The sequence below is a fragment of the Trichosurus vulpecula genome, chromosome 5 (genome assembly GCF_011100635.1).
Source record: "Trichosurus vulpecula isolate mTriVul1 chromosome 5, mTriVul1.pri, whole genome shotgun sequence".
In the NCBI taxonomy this organism is placed as follows: domain Eukaryota; kingdom Metazoa; phylum Chordata; class Mammalia; order Diprotodontia; family Phalangeridae; genus Trichosurus; species Trichosurus vulpecula.
The window spans coordinates 51,802,847-51,823,081 of record NC_050577.1 but is presented as its reverse complement, the minus strand read 5'-3'; the positions used below and the strand labels follow the sequence as shown (position 1 = coordinate 51,823,081).

Here is a 20,235-nt window from a genome sequence, read left to right as displayed (position 1 = left end):
CTGAGGCAATTCTGAAGGACTTATGATGAAAAACACTATCTACCTCCAGAGAAAGAACTGATGGAATCTGAATGCAGAAGCATACTTTTAAACTTTATTATTGGATTGTGTTTTGGGGGGAGAGGGGGGAAGGATCCTGAATTTTCTCTTGCAATGTGGCTAATATAGAAATGTTTTACATGATGGCATCAAATATATCAAATTGCTTGCCTTCTCAAGTAGGGAGATAGGAAAGAAGGAAAAAAAATAATATGGAACTTAAAATGAAAAGAGAGAATATTTTTTTAAAAATCCCTGAAGAAAGGGAAAAAAAGAACCAGAAAAATGTAACTACAGGAAAACAACCATGAAAAATTTAAAAACTGATTAATGCAATGACTAGTAAAGACTTAAGATGATTAGTAGTAAATCATGTCTCCTACTTCTTAACAGAGAAGGATTGGATAGAGTTATAGAATGAGATAAACATTCTTAGACATGGCCAATGTGTGATTCTAGGATTGACTACACTAGTTACTCCAGAGCAGGGCTTCTATTGAGGGTATTAGCAGAAAATTTGGGAAGAAATGGATAATGATGGTGATACACAAATAAAGAAAAGAGTATCAATGAAATGTTAAAAATACACAGAAGAGAGTAGAAGTCCATAAGGGGACACAAACAAGCCAGATAGTTTTGTTACTAATTGTTTTAATTGTAATATACATTACACCTCTTTCTGCCATCTTGCAGCGCTGCCACTATGGTGCGCATGAATGTCCTGGCAGATGCTCTCAAAAGCATCAACAATGCAGAAAAGAGAGGAAAACACCAGGTTCTCATTAGGCCATGCTCCAAAGTAATCACCCAGTTCTCTTTTTTTTGTTATTTTTAGTTTACAACACACAGTTCTACATAATTTTGAGTTCCAGATTTTCTCCCCTCCCTCACCCCTCCTTCCCCAAGACAGCATGGAATCTCATATAACTACTATGTATAACTTCTCATTGAATTAATTTATACACTAGACAAGTTGTGGAGAAGAATTATGACCAATGGAATGAATCATGAGAAAGAAGAAACAGAACCAAAAAAAAAAAAACAGCAACCCAAAAAAACAAAAGAGAAGAAAAAAGGCGGAAAAAAAGGCGAGCGTGGAGTGTGCCTCAACGTGCATTCATAATTCATAGTTCTTTCTCTGAATATAGACAGTATTCTCCATCGTGAGTCCTTTGGAGTTGTCTTTGCACCTTGTGTTGCTGAGAAGATCAAAGTCTGTCAGGGTTGGTCCTCACAGAATCCATATATCTGTGGTTGTGTACAATGTTCTCCTGGCTCTGCTCCGCTCACTCAGCATTATGTCATGTAGGTTTTTCCAGGTTGTTATGAAGTACATATCATCCCCATTTCTTATGGCACAATAGTATTCCATTACCTTCATATACCACAGCTTTTTCAACCATTCCCCAATTGATGGGCATCCCTTTGACTTCCAATTCTTAGCTACCACAAAAAGAGCCACTATAAATATTTTTGTACATATGGGTCCTTTTCCCGCTTGTGTGATTTCTTTGGGATACAACCCTAGAAGTGGTATTGCTGGGCCAAAGGGTATGAACATTTTTATAGCCCTTTGGGTGTAGTTCCAAATTACTCTCCAAAATGGCTGGATCATCTCACAACTCCACCAGCAATGTAACAATGTTCTAATTTTCCCACATCCTCTCCAGCATTTATCATTTTCCTGCTTTGTTATTTTAGCCAATCTGACAGGAGAGATGTGGTATCTAAGTGTTGTTTTGATTTGCATTTCTCTAATCAATAGTGATTTAGAGCATTTTTTCATATGCCTATAGATAGCTTTAATTTCTTCCTCTGAAAAGTGCCTGTTCATATCCTTTGACCATTTCTCAGTTGGGGAATGGCTTGTATTCCTATATATTTGGCTCAGTTCCCTGTATATTTTAGAAATGAGGTCTTTATCAGAGATACTAGTTGTAAAGATTTTCTCCCAATTTTCTGCTTCCCTCCTAATTTTTGTTGCATTGGCTTTTTTTGTCCAAAAACATTTCAGTTTAACATAATCAAAATTATCCATTTTGCATTTTGTAATGCTCTATATCTCTTGGTGGGTCATGAATTCTTTTCTTTTCTTTTCCATAAATCTGATAAGTAAACTATTCCTTGCTCTCCCAAATTACTTATAGTATCAGCCTTTACTCCTAAATCATGAACCCAGGTTCTCATTAGGCCGTGCTCCAAAGTAATCATCTGGTTCTTAACTGTGATGATGAAGCATGGTTATACTGGCGAATTTGAGATCATTGATGATCACAGAGTAGGAAAAATTGTTATGAACCTCATGGGCATATTAAACAAGTGTGGTGTAATCAGCCCCAGATTTGATGTTCAATTGAAAGATCTGGAAAAGTGGCAGAATAATCTCCTACCATCCCATCAATTTGGGTTTATTGTGCTTACAACCTCAGCTGGCATCATGGACCATGAGGAAGCAAGATGAAAACACACAGGAGGAAAAATCCTGGGATGCTTTTTCTAAGGGTGTAAAACATACATATAAATAAAATGCTCCAATGGACAAAAAAAAAAGAAAAAAGAAAACTGGACGCAAGTTCCATTTCATATACAAATCTATTCTTTGTACATTGAAATGAAATGTTCATGTTAATTTTTAAGATCATAGTAGAAAAGAAAATTTTCACATAGGAAGTTTGTGCATCCTACACATAAAGATATGAGGCCAAGTTTCCCAATAGACATGGCACTGGACTTGGAGTCTGGAAGACCTGACATACAATAAGTGCCTAATAAATGCTTGTTAACTAATTGTTGATTATGGACGTCTACTGGAACACCAAGACAACTCACTTCATATATTTATTAGCTCTCTTGCGCTGGCAAGTCACTTAACTTCTCTCTGTCTCAGTTTCCTCATCTCTAAAATAAGAGGGTTGGATTTGTCCTTGTAGGATCCTGTGACCCTAAGTACATGAGCCAAGACATGGCAGCTAAAAAATGGTAAGATGTTTTTGAGAATAGGTGACATCAGTTAAAGGACTAATACAATGAAGTGAACAAAGGTATAAACAAAATACTTTTTAAAAAAGTTTCCTTTCCTATTATACAAATATTTGCTTCATTTTGTAACTCTTGAGAACATGAGACTCTCCCCTGGGTTGCTCCAAAGAAATGAGATTTTTTGATCCATTTGGCAATTGCTCAAGAAATAGTTATAATGCACAACTTAATTTATTGATAGAATTCATGTTGTGTGTTGAGCAAACATTTTCATCAGGCACCTAGATATTGCAAATTGTAAGAAAAGAATATGCTTTCATCAATAGCTAGTAATTGTTAATAAAAAAAGTAGAAAAGGAAAAGTTATTTCTGATAACAAAAGTGTCCTTTTGGCATTAACTCTTGTGCATGGTGGCTAAAGGCATTAAGCTGCTGAAAAGCCATGCCAGGAGACCATCCACTCTCTGTTATAAAGTAGAGCCTGTTTATAAAAAGAGGAAATGTATGTGTAACATAAGGGGCATTATTTCTAACAAGCATACTTATACCATGTACGGCACCATGGAGAGTTGGAAAATAAAGGAGTCAGCAGTAAGGGCACTGGTGCCCTCATCATATTGTGATTAAGTGTCTGGCTGAGGCTTCCACTTGTTTATGTAGTCTGATTTTTTTATTCAGTTTGCAATACAAAGACTGGTCCCACAAGAATAAAATCTTGTCAGCTGCCTAGTGTTTCACTCAGTTGGACGCAGAAAACTACATCTCTTCCCTGTGGGGAGAAATCTAATAGTATGTGACTTTTTCTGGCTGTTTTTTTTATTTGCTTATAGTGCATGTTTGCATGTATGGAGGAAAATTTGGGCTTTCTGGTGATGATCAGACCAAATTTAAATTAGAATGCCTGGCACTTAAGGTCGCTTCTTAATTTGCCATATCTTCCCCTTCCTCTTCCTCTCCTCTCTAATGCAAATGTACTATTAGTTATTCTCCATGACAGCCCTTCTGTTTTAACCTGGTCAATTTTTCTTTTCCTTTACACTATTACTATACTTCTGCTCCTGTTCTTTTTGCTCCTGTTGCCAAATATATTTTGAACGTTGTCTTGGTGTTCCAGTAGACATCCATAATAAACCATTAGTTAACAAGCATTTATTAGGCACTTATTGTATGTCAGGTACTGTACAAAGTCCTTGGAATACAAAGCCAAAAGAAAACCAACCCAAAAACATCAACAACAAAAACAAGACACAACATATTCATCCATGCTTTTTTCAATAATTCACTTAATGATGTCTTTCTCGATAGCTCTGTAGATAATATTGGGAGATGTGGATGGGAATGAGAGAGCATTTATGAGGGGTTTATGAATTGATCAACTGGCTAGATCCAACTAATTTTGATTAAAGGATAAAGAAAAACTGGAAGCTCTCTGCCTCCGAGGTTTATGTCCTTGCCCTGCATGATATTTTCTGATGAAGGCATTGGTGGCATTATTAGCAAATTTTGGATCGACAAGAAGCTAGGAGGGATACCTAATAAAGTAGATGATGGAATTTACATCTAGAAAGCTAGAAAACCAACAGACCAAAACAATGAACTGAATCTCATAAGATGAATTTAAGAGGAATAAATGCCAAGTACCTCTATTCATTGTAGGCTATGCAGTCGAAAATTCTGCTAAAATCAAAGCATGCCTATGTTCTCAGAGGTTTCCCAAAAGATGACAGTCTCTGTTATATTCTACCAATCTGGAAAGGTGGCCAGAGGGCATAATAGAGAGAGCACATAATAGATAGAGGACTTGGAGCTAGGACTCCTGGATTTAAATCTAGCCTCAGACGCTATCTGTATGACCCTGGACAAGTGACAATCTCTCTTGAACTCAATTTGCTCATCTGTAAAGTTCAGATAATAATAGCATGTATTTCACTAGGGTGTTGGGAGCCCCAAATGAGATCATATTATATGTAAAGGACTTTGCCAACCTTACAGAAGTCCTGTCAGGCTAGGTTAACCCGTTTGTATCCTCAGTGCTTAGCAAAGTTTCTGCCAGTCAACAATTAATAGATGCTTGTTGATTGATTGAGTTTGGAGACAGATTTTTAAACCTGGCACAGAAATATGATATGTAATCAGTAAACATTTATTCAGTGCCTCTTATGTGCTAGGCACTAGAAATGCAAATACGAAGAGTCAAAGAACCCCTGCTCTCAAGGAGTTTACATTTTCACAGAGCATGATATTACTGCAGCTACCCACATATCCAGTTGTCATATGTAGTCACTTGCCCAGAAACGCAGCTCGGGATTAAATAGCTCCTACTTGGGTTCAGTCTCTCAAAAATCTCTCTTTGGCTTGTACCTGGAGAAATGGCATAATTTGAATACATATTTTAAGTCATCTTGAGGGCAAGGATAGGATCAAAAAAAAGTTTTTCTTTTTGTTCATGGGAAAATTATAACAGATGACTCTAAGGAGAGTGAAGGATTCAGGCATGTATATTCAGTTGTATCATAGAGTATAAGCTTCCCAATGGCTTTGATTGTTTTTCATGTTAATTTGTTTGTTTTTTTTTTCTTTTTTTTTTTTAATGCAATTTATTTATTTAACATATTTGGTTTTCAGCATTGATTTTCACAACAGTTTGGATTACAAATTTTCTCCCCATTTCTGCCCTCCCCCCCCACTCCAAGATGGCGTATATTCTGGTTGCCCTGTTCCCCAGTCAGCCCTCCCCTCTATCACGCCCCTCCCCTCTCATCCCCTTTTCCCTTCCTTTCTTGTAGGGCAAGATAAATTTCTATGCCCCATTGCCTGTGTATCTTATTTTTTAGTTGCATACAAAAAGTTTTTTTGTTTTTGAACATCTGATTTTAAAACTTTGAGTTCCAAATTCCCTTCCCTCTTCCCTTCCCACCCACCCTCCCTAAGAAGTTGAGCAATTCAACCTAGGCCACATATGTATTATTATGTATAACCCTTCCACAATATTCATGTTGTGAAAGGCTAACTACATTTTGCTCCTTCCCAACCCATCCCGCTTTATTGAATTTTCTTCCTTGACCCTGTCCCCTTTCCAAAGTGTTTGTTTTGATTACCTCCACCCCCATCTGCCCTCCCCTCCATCATCCCCCCGCATTTTATTTTTTTTTTTATCTTCCTCCCTCTTCTTTCCTGTGGGGTAAGATACCCAACTGAGTATGTATGGTATTCCCCCTCAGGCCAAATCTGCTGAGAGCAAGGTTCACTCATTCCCCCCTCACCTGCCCACTCCCCTCCTCTCCTAGAACTGCTTCCTCTTGCCACCTTTATGGGAGATAATCCACCCCATTCTATCTCTCCCTATCTCCCTCTCTCAGTAAGTTACTCTCTCATCCCTTAATTTCATTTTATTTCTTTTAGCTATCTTCCCTTCATCCTCAACTCACCCTGTGTCTGCTCTCTCTCTTTTACATATATATATACACATACATACACATACATACATATACACATAGATACATGCATACATACACATTCACTTATATATATACATAAACATATATATATGCATATATATATATGCTTATTCCCTTCAACTACCCTAATACTGAGGTCTCATGAATCATACTCATCATCTTTCCATGTAGGAATATAAACAAAACAGTTCAACTTTAGTAAGTCCCTTGCAATTTCCGTTTCTTGATTACCTTTTCATGCTTCTCTTGATTCTTGTGTTTGGAAGTCAAATTTTCTATTCAGTTCTGGTCTTTTCACTGAGAAGGCTTGAAAGTCCTCCATTTTATTGAAAGTCCATATTTTGCCTTGGAACATGATACTTAGTTTTGCTGGGTAGGTGATTCTAGGTTTTAATCCTAGCTCCATTGACCTCCGGAATATCGCATTCCAAGCCCTTCGATCTCTTAATGTAGAAGCTGCCAGATCTTGGGTTATTCTGATTGGGTTTCCACAATATTCAAATTGTTTCTTTCTGGCTGCTTGCAGTATTTTCTCCTTGATTTGGGAGCTCTGGAATTTGGCAACAATATTCCTAGGAGATTTCTTTTTGGGATCTATTTGCGGAGGTGATCGATGGATTCTTTCAATTTCTATTTTGCCCTGTGGCTCTAGAATATCAGGGCAGTTCTCCTTGATAATTTCCTGAAAGATGGTATCTAGGCTCTTTTTTTGATCATGGCTTTCAGGTAGTCCAATAATTTTTAAATTATCTCTCCTGGATCTATTTTCCAGGTCAGTGGTTTTTCCAAGGAGATATTTCACATTGTCTTCCATTTTTTCATTCCTCTGGTTCTGTTTTATAATATCCTGATTTCTCATAAAGTCACTAGCTTCCACTTGCTCCAATCTAATTTTTAAAGTAGTATTTTCTTCAGTGGTCTTTTGGACCTCCTTTTCCATTTGGCTAATTCTGCCTTTCAAGGCATTCTTCTCCTCATTGGCTTTTTGGAGCTCTTTTGCCATTTGAGTTAGTCTGTTTTTTAAGGTGTTGTTTTCTTCAGTGTATTTTTCAGTATTTTTTTGGGTCTCCTTTAGCAAGTCATTGACTTGTTTTTCATGGTTTTCTCGCATCCTTCTTATTTCTCTTCCCAATTTTTCCTCTACTTCTCTAACTTGCTTTTCCAAATCCTTTTTGAGTTCTTCTATGGTCTGGGGCCAGTTCATGTTTTTCTTGGAGGCTTTGGTTGTAGGCTCTATGACTTTGCTGTCTTCTTTAGGCTGTATGTTTTGGTCTTCTTTGTCACCAAAGAAAGAATCCAAAGTCTGAGACTGAATCTGGGCGCGTTTTCGCGTCCTGGCCATATTCCCAACCAACTAACTTGACCTTTGAGTTTTTCAGTGGGGTATGACTGCTTGTAGATTACAGAGTTCTATGTTCTACGTTTGGGGGGGAGGTGCCAGCTCTGTCAGAGCCGCACTCCTCCTTCCCCAAGGACCCCCAGTCCAGACTGGGCTCAGATCTTCAGCAGGCTGTGCACCCCTGCTGTGATCCGCCACTTAATTCCTCCCACCAGGTGGGCCTGGAGCAGGAAGTAACAACAGCTGTAGCTGCCCCACCTCCGCTGCCCCCGGGGCTGGAAGCCGAACCGCGAACTCCTTCCACTCCCGCAGCTTTTCCCACTAACCTTCTCTGCAGTCTTTGGTGTTTGTGGGTCGAGGGGTCTGGTAACTGCTCACGTATTCAGGGCGCTAGGGCCCCCTCCGCCCGGCTTCTGGTCTGGATCGTCCACGCCGCTCAGGCTGGGCTCTGCTCCACTCCGTTCCCAGCTCCCAGCTCCGTGTGGAATAGACCTCACCCAGAGACCATCCAGGCTGTCCTGGGCTGGAGCCCTGCTTCCCTCTGCTGTTCTGTGGGTTCTGCCGTTCTAGAATTGGTTCAGAGCCATTTTTATAGGTTTTTGGAGGGACTCGGGTATGGAGCTCACTCTAGTCCGTGCTTACCAGCCGCCATCTTCTTTCATGTTAATTTGTATACCCACAGGACCTAGCACAGTGCCTTGCCTATAGTAAATGCTTAATAAATGATTGTTGAATTAGAAAATATCCTTCAAAATTTTCAGATTGTGATGGACATGATGTCACGGATGAAAAAAAAAAAACCCAAACTGGGACATGATTATAGAAGAATAAGAATCAATCCGTCAGTTACCAAGCATTTATTAAGCATTCACTGTGTGCCTAGAGTAGGGGATACAAATTAAAAACATAAGCTGTCTGTGCCCTCAAGAAGTGAACATTTTAATGGGGGAAGCAACATGGAAAAAATATGTATATGAAAGAAACAAAGAGCAGATGGATGATAACCTTAGATGTGTTAGCATTGTAGACCCCAGAAAAGGCCCTCTGTAGAACGTGGCATGTGAGCTAAGCATTGAGTGGAAAAAGTCAAGGTCATCTAAAGGAAATAGCGCCATGTTTGGACAGGGGATTTTGATGAGCTCAAATTTAAAACAGACACATAAAAAGAAGAATGAACAACCCAGGCAAAATGCACGGCATGGCTCATATCAGTAAAGAAGCATTAGTATGACAGAGACTGCAAAAAATAGATATCAGTAACACAGAGATATTTTTTAAGATGCGTAATCTCTGAATAGGAAAGGAGCTCAGTGATGGGTTCTGTGTCTCCAGGAGGGCATGACTTTCCAGCAGCAGTGGAGGCAGTGTTTCCCTTTCACAACATTGCTGTGACCCATCTGACTGGCTCACCTGTCTGCAGCCACAGTCTCTCTGTTAGTCAAGAAACATTTATTGATGCTCCCCTGTGTTAGGACAGTCATATGTGGGAAAAGGGGGATGCATTAGCAACTGCTTCTGGCCCCTGGATTGTCACCTCTCCCCAGTCAAGGTTGTAAGGCAGGCTTTGATCTGCCCATTTTGACACTGCAGGATTGGGCTGGTTGGGCAAGTGGGCAGGGCTGGCCTTCTTCCTTCCCATTTCTCATGTGAGTCCTGCCAGCCAACTTCTGCCTTTCTCAGGGAAATCCTATGACATAATGAAGCTTCTTCTTCAGTCATAAGGTGCTCCTGCTTCTTCTAGTCTCAACATCTTGCTGCTGGTTGGGCTGGGACACAGGATCACCTCAACTCCCATTCCAGGCCCAGACCGGTCACATTCTACCTTAGAGCAATAACATTGTTTTGTGAATATCCCTTGATATCTCCCAAACTTCCTGTCCTCAAGGAATTTTCCTTCCAATGGCAAGGCTCCGGTGTTCCTTCCTTAGTTACGGCTCTAAGAGAAGTATACTATACAGAGCAAAGAAAGTGAAAGTCTCATGGGACTCTGTACTAGCCAGACCATATTTGGGACATTGTGTTCAATTGTGGGTGCTATTTTAGGATGTACATTAGAACATGCCCAGAGGAGAGTAAAGAGACTGTTGCATGTAGATGGGTTAGAAGAACTGGAGTTAATTTAACCTGGATTAGTCTAGTTATATTAATAATCACTGAGAGACAGACAGACAGACTAGATTTATTAAGCAACAATTAGGTCAGGCTAAACTTACTCTAGCACTTAGCACATAGGAGGCACTTAATAAATGTTTATCGATTAATTGTTAAACTAACCTTACTTTCTCATTTAGATAAGATTATTAGATTGATAACAGGGGGATGCCTTTATGAATTTCAGCAAGGTGTAGGACAAAATCTTTTATAATATCCTTATGTAATAAGTTCAGAAACATAGATTAAATAATAGATGGTTGAACAGCCATCATAAAAAAGAGTAAGTAGTGGTTAATGGACCACTGTCATCCATGACACAGGCTTCTGGTGGAGCAGCCAGAAAAGTACTAAAAATTTGAACAGGCCAATCGCTGGTATGAATCATGCCTAAACTTAAGTATACATTTCTTACCTACATAAAATATTTATGAGAATTTGCTTCACATGCGTCAATGAGGGTTTTTAGTAGGGAAGAATCAACTTTTCCCTGGACATATCTCACAGTAGACCACATCTTAAACATCTCACGATTGAAAGAGTACAAAATTTTTCCAAGTTTGTTGTATCTTGATTTTGGTGCATTTGTTTCAAAAGAGCATAAAAGGATATCACTGTTATCTCATCTATTTTTGCCATAATTATCTTTGTATTCCCAGATTTTGCATGTTGTCTGCTCTTTAAATAATAGGTCCTCATGGGTACAAATGGGATCATTTCTTAAAATCATATTTTATTCCAACACTTAGCACAGTATCTGGTACACAGTTAAATAAAAATTAAAATGTAATTTTTTCAACAACAAAAAATTGAATGTGAATTCTGACCTTGACATTGAAACTTATTAGTTGCATGACAAGCTCAGTTCCCTCATTTGCAAAATGGGGATAATATAGCTGTAAAACTTACATTACATGGTTGTTGTGAAACTTGAGTTTTGTAAGTTTAAGGATAAGGCCAAAATTTTCTTTTATATAACATAGTGATGGAAAGACCACAGAGAGACAGAAAGACCAGAGGTCTGGAAACATAGGAGCTAGTCCTGAGTCCCAATTGACCTACTGAGTGACCTTAGATATATAACTGATTCTCTCTTGACCCCAAAATTCTCAGTTGTAGAAGGGGGGCAGGGGATGGCTTATATGATCTCTTAGATCATCATAGATTCGTATGAGTCTACTATTCCCCCTAGGATTATTTTCTAATGTCCCAATAAATTCTCTCCTACTGGTCCTGAACAAGATATTATATATACATAGTTTGGGTGTGGAGGGTGGATAGAGGAAACAAAAGCATGTTCTACTTAATGCGTGTATTGAATTGATTTTGTGGGTATTAATATAAACTCGTGAAACAGCTATCGAAACCTCTTTCCCTTATAGATTCGAAGCAGCCATCCATGGGGATTACTTTAGTTAACTTACCTTTCCAGCAGTCTTGTAGGAACTTGGTCTTATCTTTCTTTCCCTTACTAAGACAGTTGGTTTAATATGAGTCTCCATCCCCTTTTCCCCCATAAGAAGGACTTGTAAATCCTCAAGACTGATATACAGTTCTCCTTTCTGAGAGGTCCACATAATGTAGTAACAAGTTTTTTCAGAACCTACTAGCAATGTGGATAGCTAATAGATGAAGGTTAGGTAATGCATGTTTTCACTAGGTAACATCAAAATGGGGTCAAGACCTTGAAATGGAGATCGTGGAATTGATAGTTCTCATTTTTTGCCCATAGGAATGCCTTTCTGAGCAAATAAAGCTCCTCCTTTAAATAGGCTTACCCCACTTGGACCTATTTTCCCAACATGAAGTTAATATTTCAAGATCTGAAGCGTAGCACTTGCATAGAACACATTTCTTCTACAATTGCTAGTTTTCTCTAAGTCTGAAAGTAAATTACCTATTAGAATTTCAATTGATAGAAGCCTGGAACAGCCAATTAGAAATAATGGGGTGCCTTTGTGAGCACAATAACTTTTTAAACATCCCTTGTTATAGAACAAGTAGACCAAATATAGTGTCTTTATTCTCAGGTCTGATAACCAGTGTTCAGGAGAAAAGAGGGAATACCTGCCCTGTTTGGCCTTTATCTGCCTTGCCATTCTCTAAAAGCAAAATCATTGGCTTTTAACTATTTTAACTCATTCATCACCACAGGAAGCTACAGACTCATTCTTTGCATGTTTGACACCGGAGACACTGCTCTATGGAAATATATGAGAATACCCATGTGGGCGTGAATGGAGAATATATTTGCAATCACTTTTTTCAAGTAAAAATTGAACAATGTCTAGGTCAGCTTTGCTTAATGGCCAGCTACTCTATTAGATATCTCTTACAAATGTTGGATATAATAAATGGCTCCTAATTGAGTAGGTATTATCGGTAACTTTCTTGAAAACTTAGCTTCGTGACATTTTTCATTGATTTTCCGTATATTAGAAAATGAAATGTCAGGAACTATTAATTGCATTTTCACAATAAGCAGTTACAGCAGGAGTAACAGCTAAATGAAAGCACTTCCTGTCTAATGCACAATGGATGTATTCATTTAAACGTATTCAATTTAGATGAATGTAACATGTCTATATTCATTACCATTATACAGATCTGTAGGCTGAATTGATGAGGTGGTAATTGCCATCTTTATAAATGAGACAGTATTGCAGGTTTCCGGAAGAAAACCCATTTTGGTTTCACATTTCTCACTCCCACACAGCAGCATATTCTATAAGCTCCCTTTCTTGCACAGACATTTACCTTTGATTTCTGATAGGCCAAAGCACGGAGGATAGGGTCTCTTCAGCAGCCCGATGTTTTGGGTGCACGACTTTGGACAGCAATTTGCTTCTTTGGGCCAGAGAGGAAAAGACCGGATGCTGGACAGTCCCATAACCACTATTTTCTTTGCCTAGGGCAAGTAGCAGGTAGTTCCTAAAACAGTCCCTTCTAAGCAGTTAATAAGTGTTTGCTGATTGATTGAGGGAGGAGGTGTTGGTGGGTATCACTGAAGAAGTAGGAAGTATTTCTGGGATGAGACCATTGTGATGTCATGGTGGGCAGAGAAAAGGGTCCCTTGCCGAAGCTCTTGCCCTGGATGTAGAGTGGGTAGGACAAGAAATGTTCCTAGAGGGATGCTGTCAAGGACTTGGAATTATAGGTCAAAGCTCTGGTTGTCCCATCCTACTTATTGGTCTGTTGCTGAAAGTCTTCCATCCATTCCATCTACAGGCTCACACCTGTCCTTTACCCTGCCTAAATTCCAGCTCTGTATACTGCAAGAAACATAGGAGTATTCTATTTATCATGGAACACATTTTCCCTCTACTCCCTTGCTACTAATGAAAGAGAACAGAAGCTATCCTCTGATAGGTGAAGTCTCTACCATGATCAGGAGGGAAAATTGTAAACCAGCTCAAAGCACTTTCCCTTCTCTTTCACTACAAAAGGTATCCTGCAAACCCTTCAGAGACCAGCTCCAACGGAGTGAGCCTAGCAGCTCTCCTCAGAAGGATTCAGTATTCTCTGCAGCTCAAAGGAGCTGGTCCCAGTGCTATGGACATGGGAGTTCATTTGCCTATGTGCAATTCATTGTTACACTGCCTGTTAAACAACTCTAGGAAGCAATCCTTGACCTTTATCAACTTGTGTGATGCGGCATCTGTATCTGATCGATAAGCAAGCAGGAAATTATCTTTTTTTTTCTCCCATGGCAGACAAGCATAATTAAGCAATAAGGCAGTAGCTGCTTCTGTGATTATCTTAGGGTGCACCTGGGAAATGCCTTGTGTCTTTTCTAAAGTGTCTTCCTGGTAGACCAGCTGTGTAGTCATTTATGCTGAGGAAGATGAAGTTGGTGGGAGAGAATGCCAATGAACAGCAGTTTCAGCGCAATATGTATTTCTCAAAAATAATCTCTTATGTTCAACCTCCACCAATTACAGAGTTCCTCTGATTTATGTAATTACATAAGCAAATACTAAGCATTTGTCAATCCATGAGCAGGGAAAAAACACACACACACACACACACACACACACACACACACACAAAATCAAAAACAAAGCCCTGGAAACTTGCCCCGAAGTCAGAAACTACATTCTTTCCATCTCAGAAGGAAAAGTGAGCTGCCCCTAAATCCTGCTGTCCATAGAAATCTTCATCTATTCACTGCGCTTGTATGTAGGCTTAAATTTAGGTATCATGATTTTCCCTTAGGTTTAGGGAATCATGAATGCCTGGACCAGAGTGAGTTGTTCCCTTCAAGCTCAGGAAGTTAAAAGTCTGGTCACTAGGGAAAAAGGCATGCCTGGAGCAAATTAGAAAATTAGCAAGTGTTTTCCACTTCTGTGTTCCCATTTCAAAGGAAAAACATACGGAAAGCAGGGGATATGAAGTTAGGAAAAGAGTGCTAAACTAGAAGAAAGGAGATCTGAGTTCCAGTCCTGACCCTGTAACTTACTAGCTGTACTCTAATGGGCAAGACTCTTGATATTTCAAGTTCTGATCTTCTTCATGTATAAAATAAGGGAGCTGGTTAGATGTTTTCTAATGCCCTTTCTGGATCTAAAGTTCTATGGTTCTGCTGCTGCAAGTGGAGGGTTCTCCATCTGAACAAAGGCTCACTTTTGTTCCACCTTGGGTGATGTAGTCAGATGTCAGATATCTTGGAGCTCTATCACATCACAATCAGATGTTGAAGGGCCTTGGAAAACATCATGTCCACCCTTTTCAACTGACAATCAGTGAAATTGATGCCCTAAGGCAAGGGTGGGCTAGTAAATGTTTAACAAGTGGCTCTCTGGGTAAAAAAAAAAAGTACAAATCACACATTTAATCTGCATTATTAACATTTTCTTATGTCTACAAAATCAACAAAGCGATTAATCAAGCCCTCATTTGTAGTGCCTGCCAATTTCTATGTTATAAATGCTTGCACTAAAAATTTAACAATGGGTTTTCTGACCTAACTCTAGCTGCCTAAGGTCACCCTGGTGATTAAACCCAGTTCTTTTCATACCTCCTCAACAAGTTAAACATATCTCCTTGGAAATGCATTATTACTTATCTATGAACATAATATTTTGATTTCAAAACACATGAAAATTGTGAAAATATTTCTTTAATTCTTCTAACATTGTTGCATTTTGCTTAATTTTCTTCAATTCCTGTATTTTTGTGTTCCAAATGTTATTTCCACTCTAAAAGCCTCCACATTTTTGGTGAGAATGTCTGTCATAAATTATAAGTTCTATACTCTGTGGTCTTTATTTTTTTTCCAATACTGCATTGATTGAGAACTCTTGTTTCCAATTTATTTCATTCCTTATACTTTCTTTTGATTCCTTCCTTCCTCCCTTCTTTCTTTCTCTTTCCCTCCCTTCTTTCCTCTTCTTTTTCTCTTTTCTCCCTCTCTCCCTTTCTTCCCTCCTTCTTCTATCCCTCCCTTTCTTCCTCCCTTCCTCCCTCTATCTGTTCCTTCCTTCTTCTGGAGTTCCTTGCTCCTGTTGTTCTATAACTCCTATAGGGTCTTCGGAACTATCTGTTTGATCAGGAAATTTTGGTTCATTTTCCTTCTGTTCTGGCTTCTGAGTTTATATTCATTCCCCCCCCCCCCTTTTCCTTCTAGCTTAATGAGTTTCTTTTCCAATTAATCCTCTTGTGAACTAGCTTTTGATGTGGACTTTTTCCCTTGATCTTTAAAGCCTTCTCCTAATTTCTGTTGATTTTCTCTTGGTTTCCTCCAAAATCTTTGGTTCTTCCCTCCTTTCCATTGCTGTACTGTTCTCCATAGCTGGTTTTCCTTAGCCTCCTGAGCTAGTTCCTTCCCAGAGTAAACTGTAGTTGAAGAGAGAATTGGTTCTATTTCTAAATCACTTTCTCTCTCTCTCTCTCTCTCTCTCTCTCTCTCTCTCTCTCTCTCTCTCTCTCTCTGTGTGTGTGTGTGTGTGTGTGTGTGTGTGTAAGATCAAGCAATTTTATTGGGAAGCGAAGATAATAGGCCAAGTTAGATTATGCTGGAATCCGCGAAGTAGTCCCTTGAACATAAGAGTAAAAGGTCAAATCTGGGCTTTCATGTAAGGAATATGAATTCAATCCTCAAAGCTCTGAGCTGGTATTACCATCAAAGAGATATGAAGTACAGAAATTGATTTCCAACTACTTCAGTTTCATACTCAGCACATATTCAGTATCACTGGAAATGATACCTCTACCTTGTATCTCTGAAGTCTCCAAGGGGCTCAGGAGTTTTATAGGTTTCATAATTGTTTGAAACAATGTGATTACTCCTCTTACTTCTTTCTGTGAGTGAAGAGATGGTTTGGATAGCATTGGTTCTGTTTCATTAATGATGAGACTGAAAAACAGCATTGCAAAGGGACTTTCCCAAGGTCATTCAGTGAGTTGATGGAACAACCCCAAACTGCAACCCGATATTTCTACTACCAGTATCAGAGGCTGGCAGAAATTATATCTATGTCCATATGCCTTGATACTTTGAAGAAAAAGTGAATAATTCAATCAAAGATCCTATATGTCTGTCTACTAAATAATTAACATGGATTTCTGGCATGATTCTTTTGTTTCTGTATGAGAATGAGTCAGAAGACTAAATCCTGACTCCCCTAAGTGTTATCTTGTATGACTTTGACAATGTCACTTGGAGCCTCGATTTCTTCATCTATAAAATGATGGGGTTGTATTAGATATCTTCTAAGATTCCTTCTGTTTCCATATCGATGATTCTGTAAATACCAAATCCCCTGCTTAGACAAATATATTTTTTCTAACCCTATTCCCCCAAACATTAATTGTGAAATGTAATGCCAAAGAATTCATACAAAATTGCAATAATGAAAAAGAACCACTATTACCAAATCATTTGAAATTAATTTCATTAAGAAAATTATCATAGTAATTGAATAATTCATTTTTCAACCATTTTATGAGTCATTGAGAATGGATAACAAGAAGTTTTCTTTTAATTTAAAAATGTTCTGCTTATATTAACATGAGCTACTAAAACTTGTCTCCTCTAGGAATTAGTGAGAAGGATTATCTGAAAAGACTCAATTGAAAACAACCAGTGGGTTATTAACAATATCAGAAGAATATATGTAAAAATCTCTGATATTTGGAAAGCATTACTTTATCACTTCCTTTTTTCTTTTTCAAATGAACTGAAATATTCAAAAATTATACCCATACTACAGTCAAGGTACTGTGCTAGGTATTGAAGAGACAGAGACAAAAATGCAATAGTAAAATTGTAGATTTGAGAATTAAAAGGAACATCATGTCCGTCCAACCCATAGACCAGAGGAATTTCCAGTATAACAGTGGTTACCCTTGCCCTCAGAGAGCTTCCATTCTACTGTTGAGGAGAAGGTGAGAGGCTTACATTTTACTTGGTAATAGGGAATACTCTTATTTCATTGGATAGTCTATCCAAAATTAAATGTCAGAATGGGCATTTCATCCACAGAAAAAAACAGTTTAATTTGCATAGGACAGATAGTCTTGGAGTCAGGAAGACTTAAGTTCAAGTCCAACACATATTGGTCATGTGATCATGGGTAGATTATTTAGAGTGAACTATCAGTGGCTGAGACCATTCTCTAAGAATCTAAGTTTTAAATGAATTGTCAATATTCATTGGTGAAGTGAGTCTCGACATTGAGAGTTCTTCACATTGATAAAAATCATAGATCCAGGCTAAGATGGATGGATGGATAGATGGATGGATGGATGGATGGATAGATAGATGGATGGACGGACAGACAGACAGACAGGCAGGCAGTCAGACAGACAGATGGACGGAAGGACAAGTCAGACAGATAGATAAATAGACATGGGCAGATGGATGGATATTCCCTTTCCCTGGCTATCTTGTAAGCCCAGAACACACTTCCTCTTTCACTGATGCTTCTTTATCACCCTTTATGTTAGGTCTGTCCTAATCTTCTCTACCACATATACATCAAAAATGAATAAGCACAAAATTCCTTCTATCTTATACATATTTCTAATATTCCTATATGTAAAAATATTTGTCTCTCCTGGTAGAACGTAGGCTTCTTGGTGACAGGGGCTGTTTTCCTCTTATTTGTTTTCTTTTTATCCCAAGCCCCTAGAACAGTGTTTGGCACAAAGTAGGTACTTAATAAAGATAGATAGAAAGATAAATAGATAGATAGACAAACAGATCTATCAGCATCTGTACTCCGAAAAAGGCAAACATAGAGGCAGTATGTGGTATAATGTGTCAAGAATTGACCTTGAAGCTGTGAAGACCTGGGTTCACATGTCACTGCTACCAAATGCTGGCTATGTGAGGATGGTTGAGTCATTACCTTCTCTTTGCTCTAAGCAGCTCTTTCTATAAGTTGCAGAGAAGGTGCTGATCTGCATTGGTAGAGGGAGGTTCTTCATCTTAGAGTTTTCTATATTTTATTACTTTGTTAACAATGCATGTAAGAAGGAGAATACAGGGGTGAGGGTGGTAGGTTAGAAATGGAAAGGGACAGATTGGAGCATATTTGTCATGTCAAATATAGAAGCATTATTAAGTGCTCTTACATGCCAAATACTGTGTAATGTTGGGAATACAAAGGCAAACACCTAACCCCTGTTCTCAAGAAGGTCACAGTCTAATGGGGAAGACCACCTTCTTACAATGAGGATATATATAGGATAAAGTTGGCAGCTAGGTGGTGCCATAGTGCATGGAGTGCCATACCTGGAGTCAGGGAGACTCGTCTTCCTGTGTTCATATCTGGCCTCAGACAGCTGCTGGCTATGTGACCCTGGACAAGTCACTTAACCCTGTTTGCCTTAGTTTCCTCATCTGTAAAATGAGCTGGAGAAGAAAATGGCAAACCACTTCAGTATCTTTGCCAAGAAAACTCCAAATGGGAAGAGTTGAGCACGATTGAAAAAACCTCAGCCACAAAGGATAAAATGGAGATAATTTCAGATTAAAGCCACTTAGATTGAAAATGACTAGGAAAGGCATCTTGCAGAAGGTGGGACTTTAGATCTGAAGGAAGCCAGGAGGCAGACATGAGGAGGGAGAAGGTTCCAGGCATGGAGGACAGCTAGTGACAATGCAGAGAGTCACAAGATAGAGTGTCCTGGGAGAAGAACAGCAAGGAGGCCAGTGTCACTGTATCACAGGGAAGTAAGGTGTAAGGAGACTGGAAAGGTAAGAAGGAATCAAGATGTGGAGGAATTTCAGTGCTTAACAAAGAATTTTATATTTGATCCTGGAGGTGATAAGGATCTATTGGAATTTGTTGAATGGGAAGGTGATAGGTTCAGAATATCAGTTTGATTGCTAAGTGGGGGATGGATGAGGATGGATGCAGACTTGAGGCAGGAAGACTAACCAATCAGGTATCACAGTATTCTATGAGGTGATGAGGACCTGCACGAGGGTGGAGGCAGTGTTAGAGGAGAGAGAGGCACATACACTCAGTTACAACGTGGTGTGAAATACAGTTGATTGGGTTGGAAATGCTGGTCTGATCCATTTCCCCATTGTCATAGGTTTCTAGAACAGTGAACCTCAGAAAGTGATCCCAAGTGTCTATTGATTCTCACCATTGTACAAATTCTTATTACAACCAAGTTAATCATTCAGCTAATTCATCTGAGATCAGGGTTGGGTAAAGCTGTTTAACTAGAACCCTAACCAGAGCCTTTGTCTTTTCAGGATGATGCTGAAAAGGAGAAGGCCACAGCCAAGGCTCTGGAAGATGTCAAGGCAAACTTTTACTGTGAGTTGTGTGACAAGCAGTACCACAAACATCAGGAGTTTGATAATCACATTAATTCTTATGACCACGCCCACAAGCAGGTAAGTTGAAATGGAACATAACTGCCATTTTTACTAAGCAGTTCAGGCCACCATCAAAGCTGCTTAACTTTTTCTTTATGTCAAAATTGGTGAAGAAAACACTGCATATCTTTGTTTTAAAAACTGCTGTGTTTCATTTTTCTAATCACATGTCATATTGGCTTAGAAATATTTTCAGATAGGTCTGTCCTTTTGCTGTAAGGTATGATTTGCATAAGTCCTCAATAAACCCTACTAAAGAAATTTACGAACTTAAGGGAGGTTGGATGATACTTTAGTCCTCTTCTTTAAACCTTGTGACATTTCATAACCTAGGTTCATGGCCACATAAATTTCAAGAAAAATCAAATTTTATTATCAAATTACTAATGTTCCAACCGCTTAAAGTGAAAGCTCTAACTTCCAAAAATAAA

The 20,235-nt window shown here is 38.8% G+C and overlaps 2 protein-coding genes across 2 annotated transcripts in view; both read left to right on the top strand.

Moving 5' to 3' along the window:
- Positions 1–20,235, top strand: part of ZNF804B (zinc finger protein 804B) — a 594,276-nt gene that overhangs the window by 492,521 nt on the left and 81,520 nt on the right. Inside the window, exon 2 of the mRNA XM_036760257.1 lies at positions 19,679–19,822. Within this exon, the coding sequence (XP_036616152.1) occupies positions 19,679–19,822 (144 nt within the window). The remainder of the gene's footprint in view (positions 1–19,678; positions 19,823–20,235) is intronic.
- Positions 743–2,500, top strand: LOC118850685 (40S ribosomal protein S15a-like). Its single transcript, XM_036760261.1, has 2 exons — positions 743–814; positions 2,219–2,500. The coding sequence occupies exons 1-2, from the start codon at positions 743–745 to the stop codon at positions 2,498–2,500; spliced, it is 354 nt and encodes a 117-aa protein (XP_036616156.1).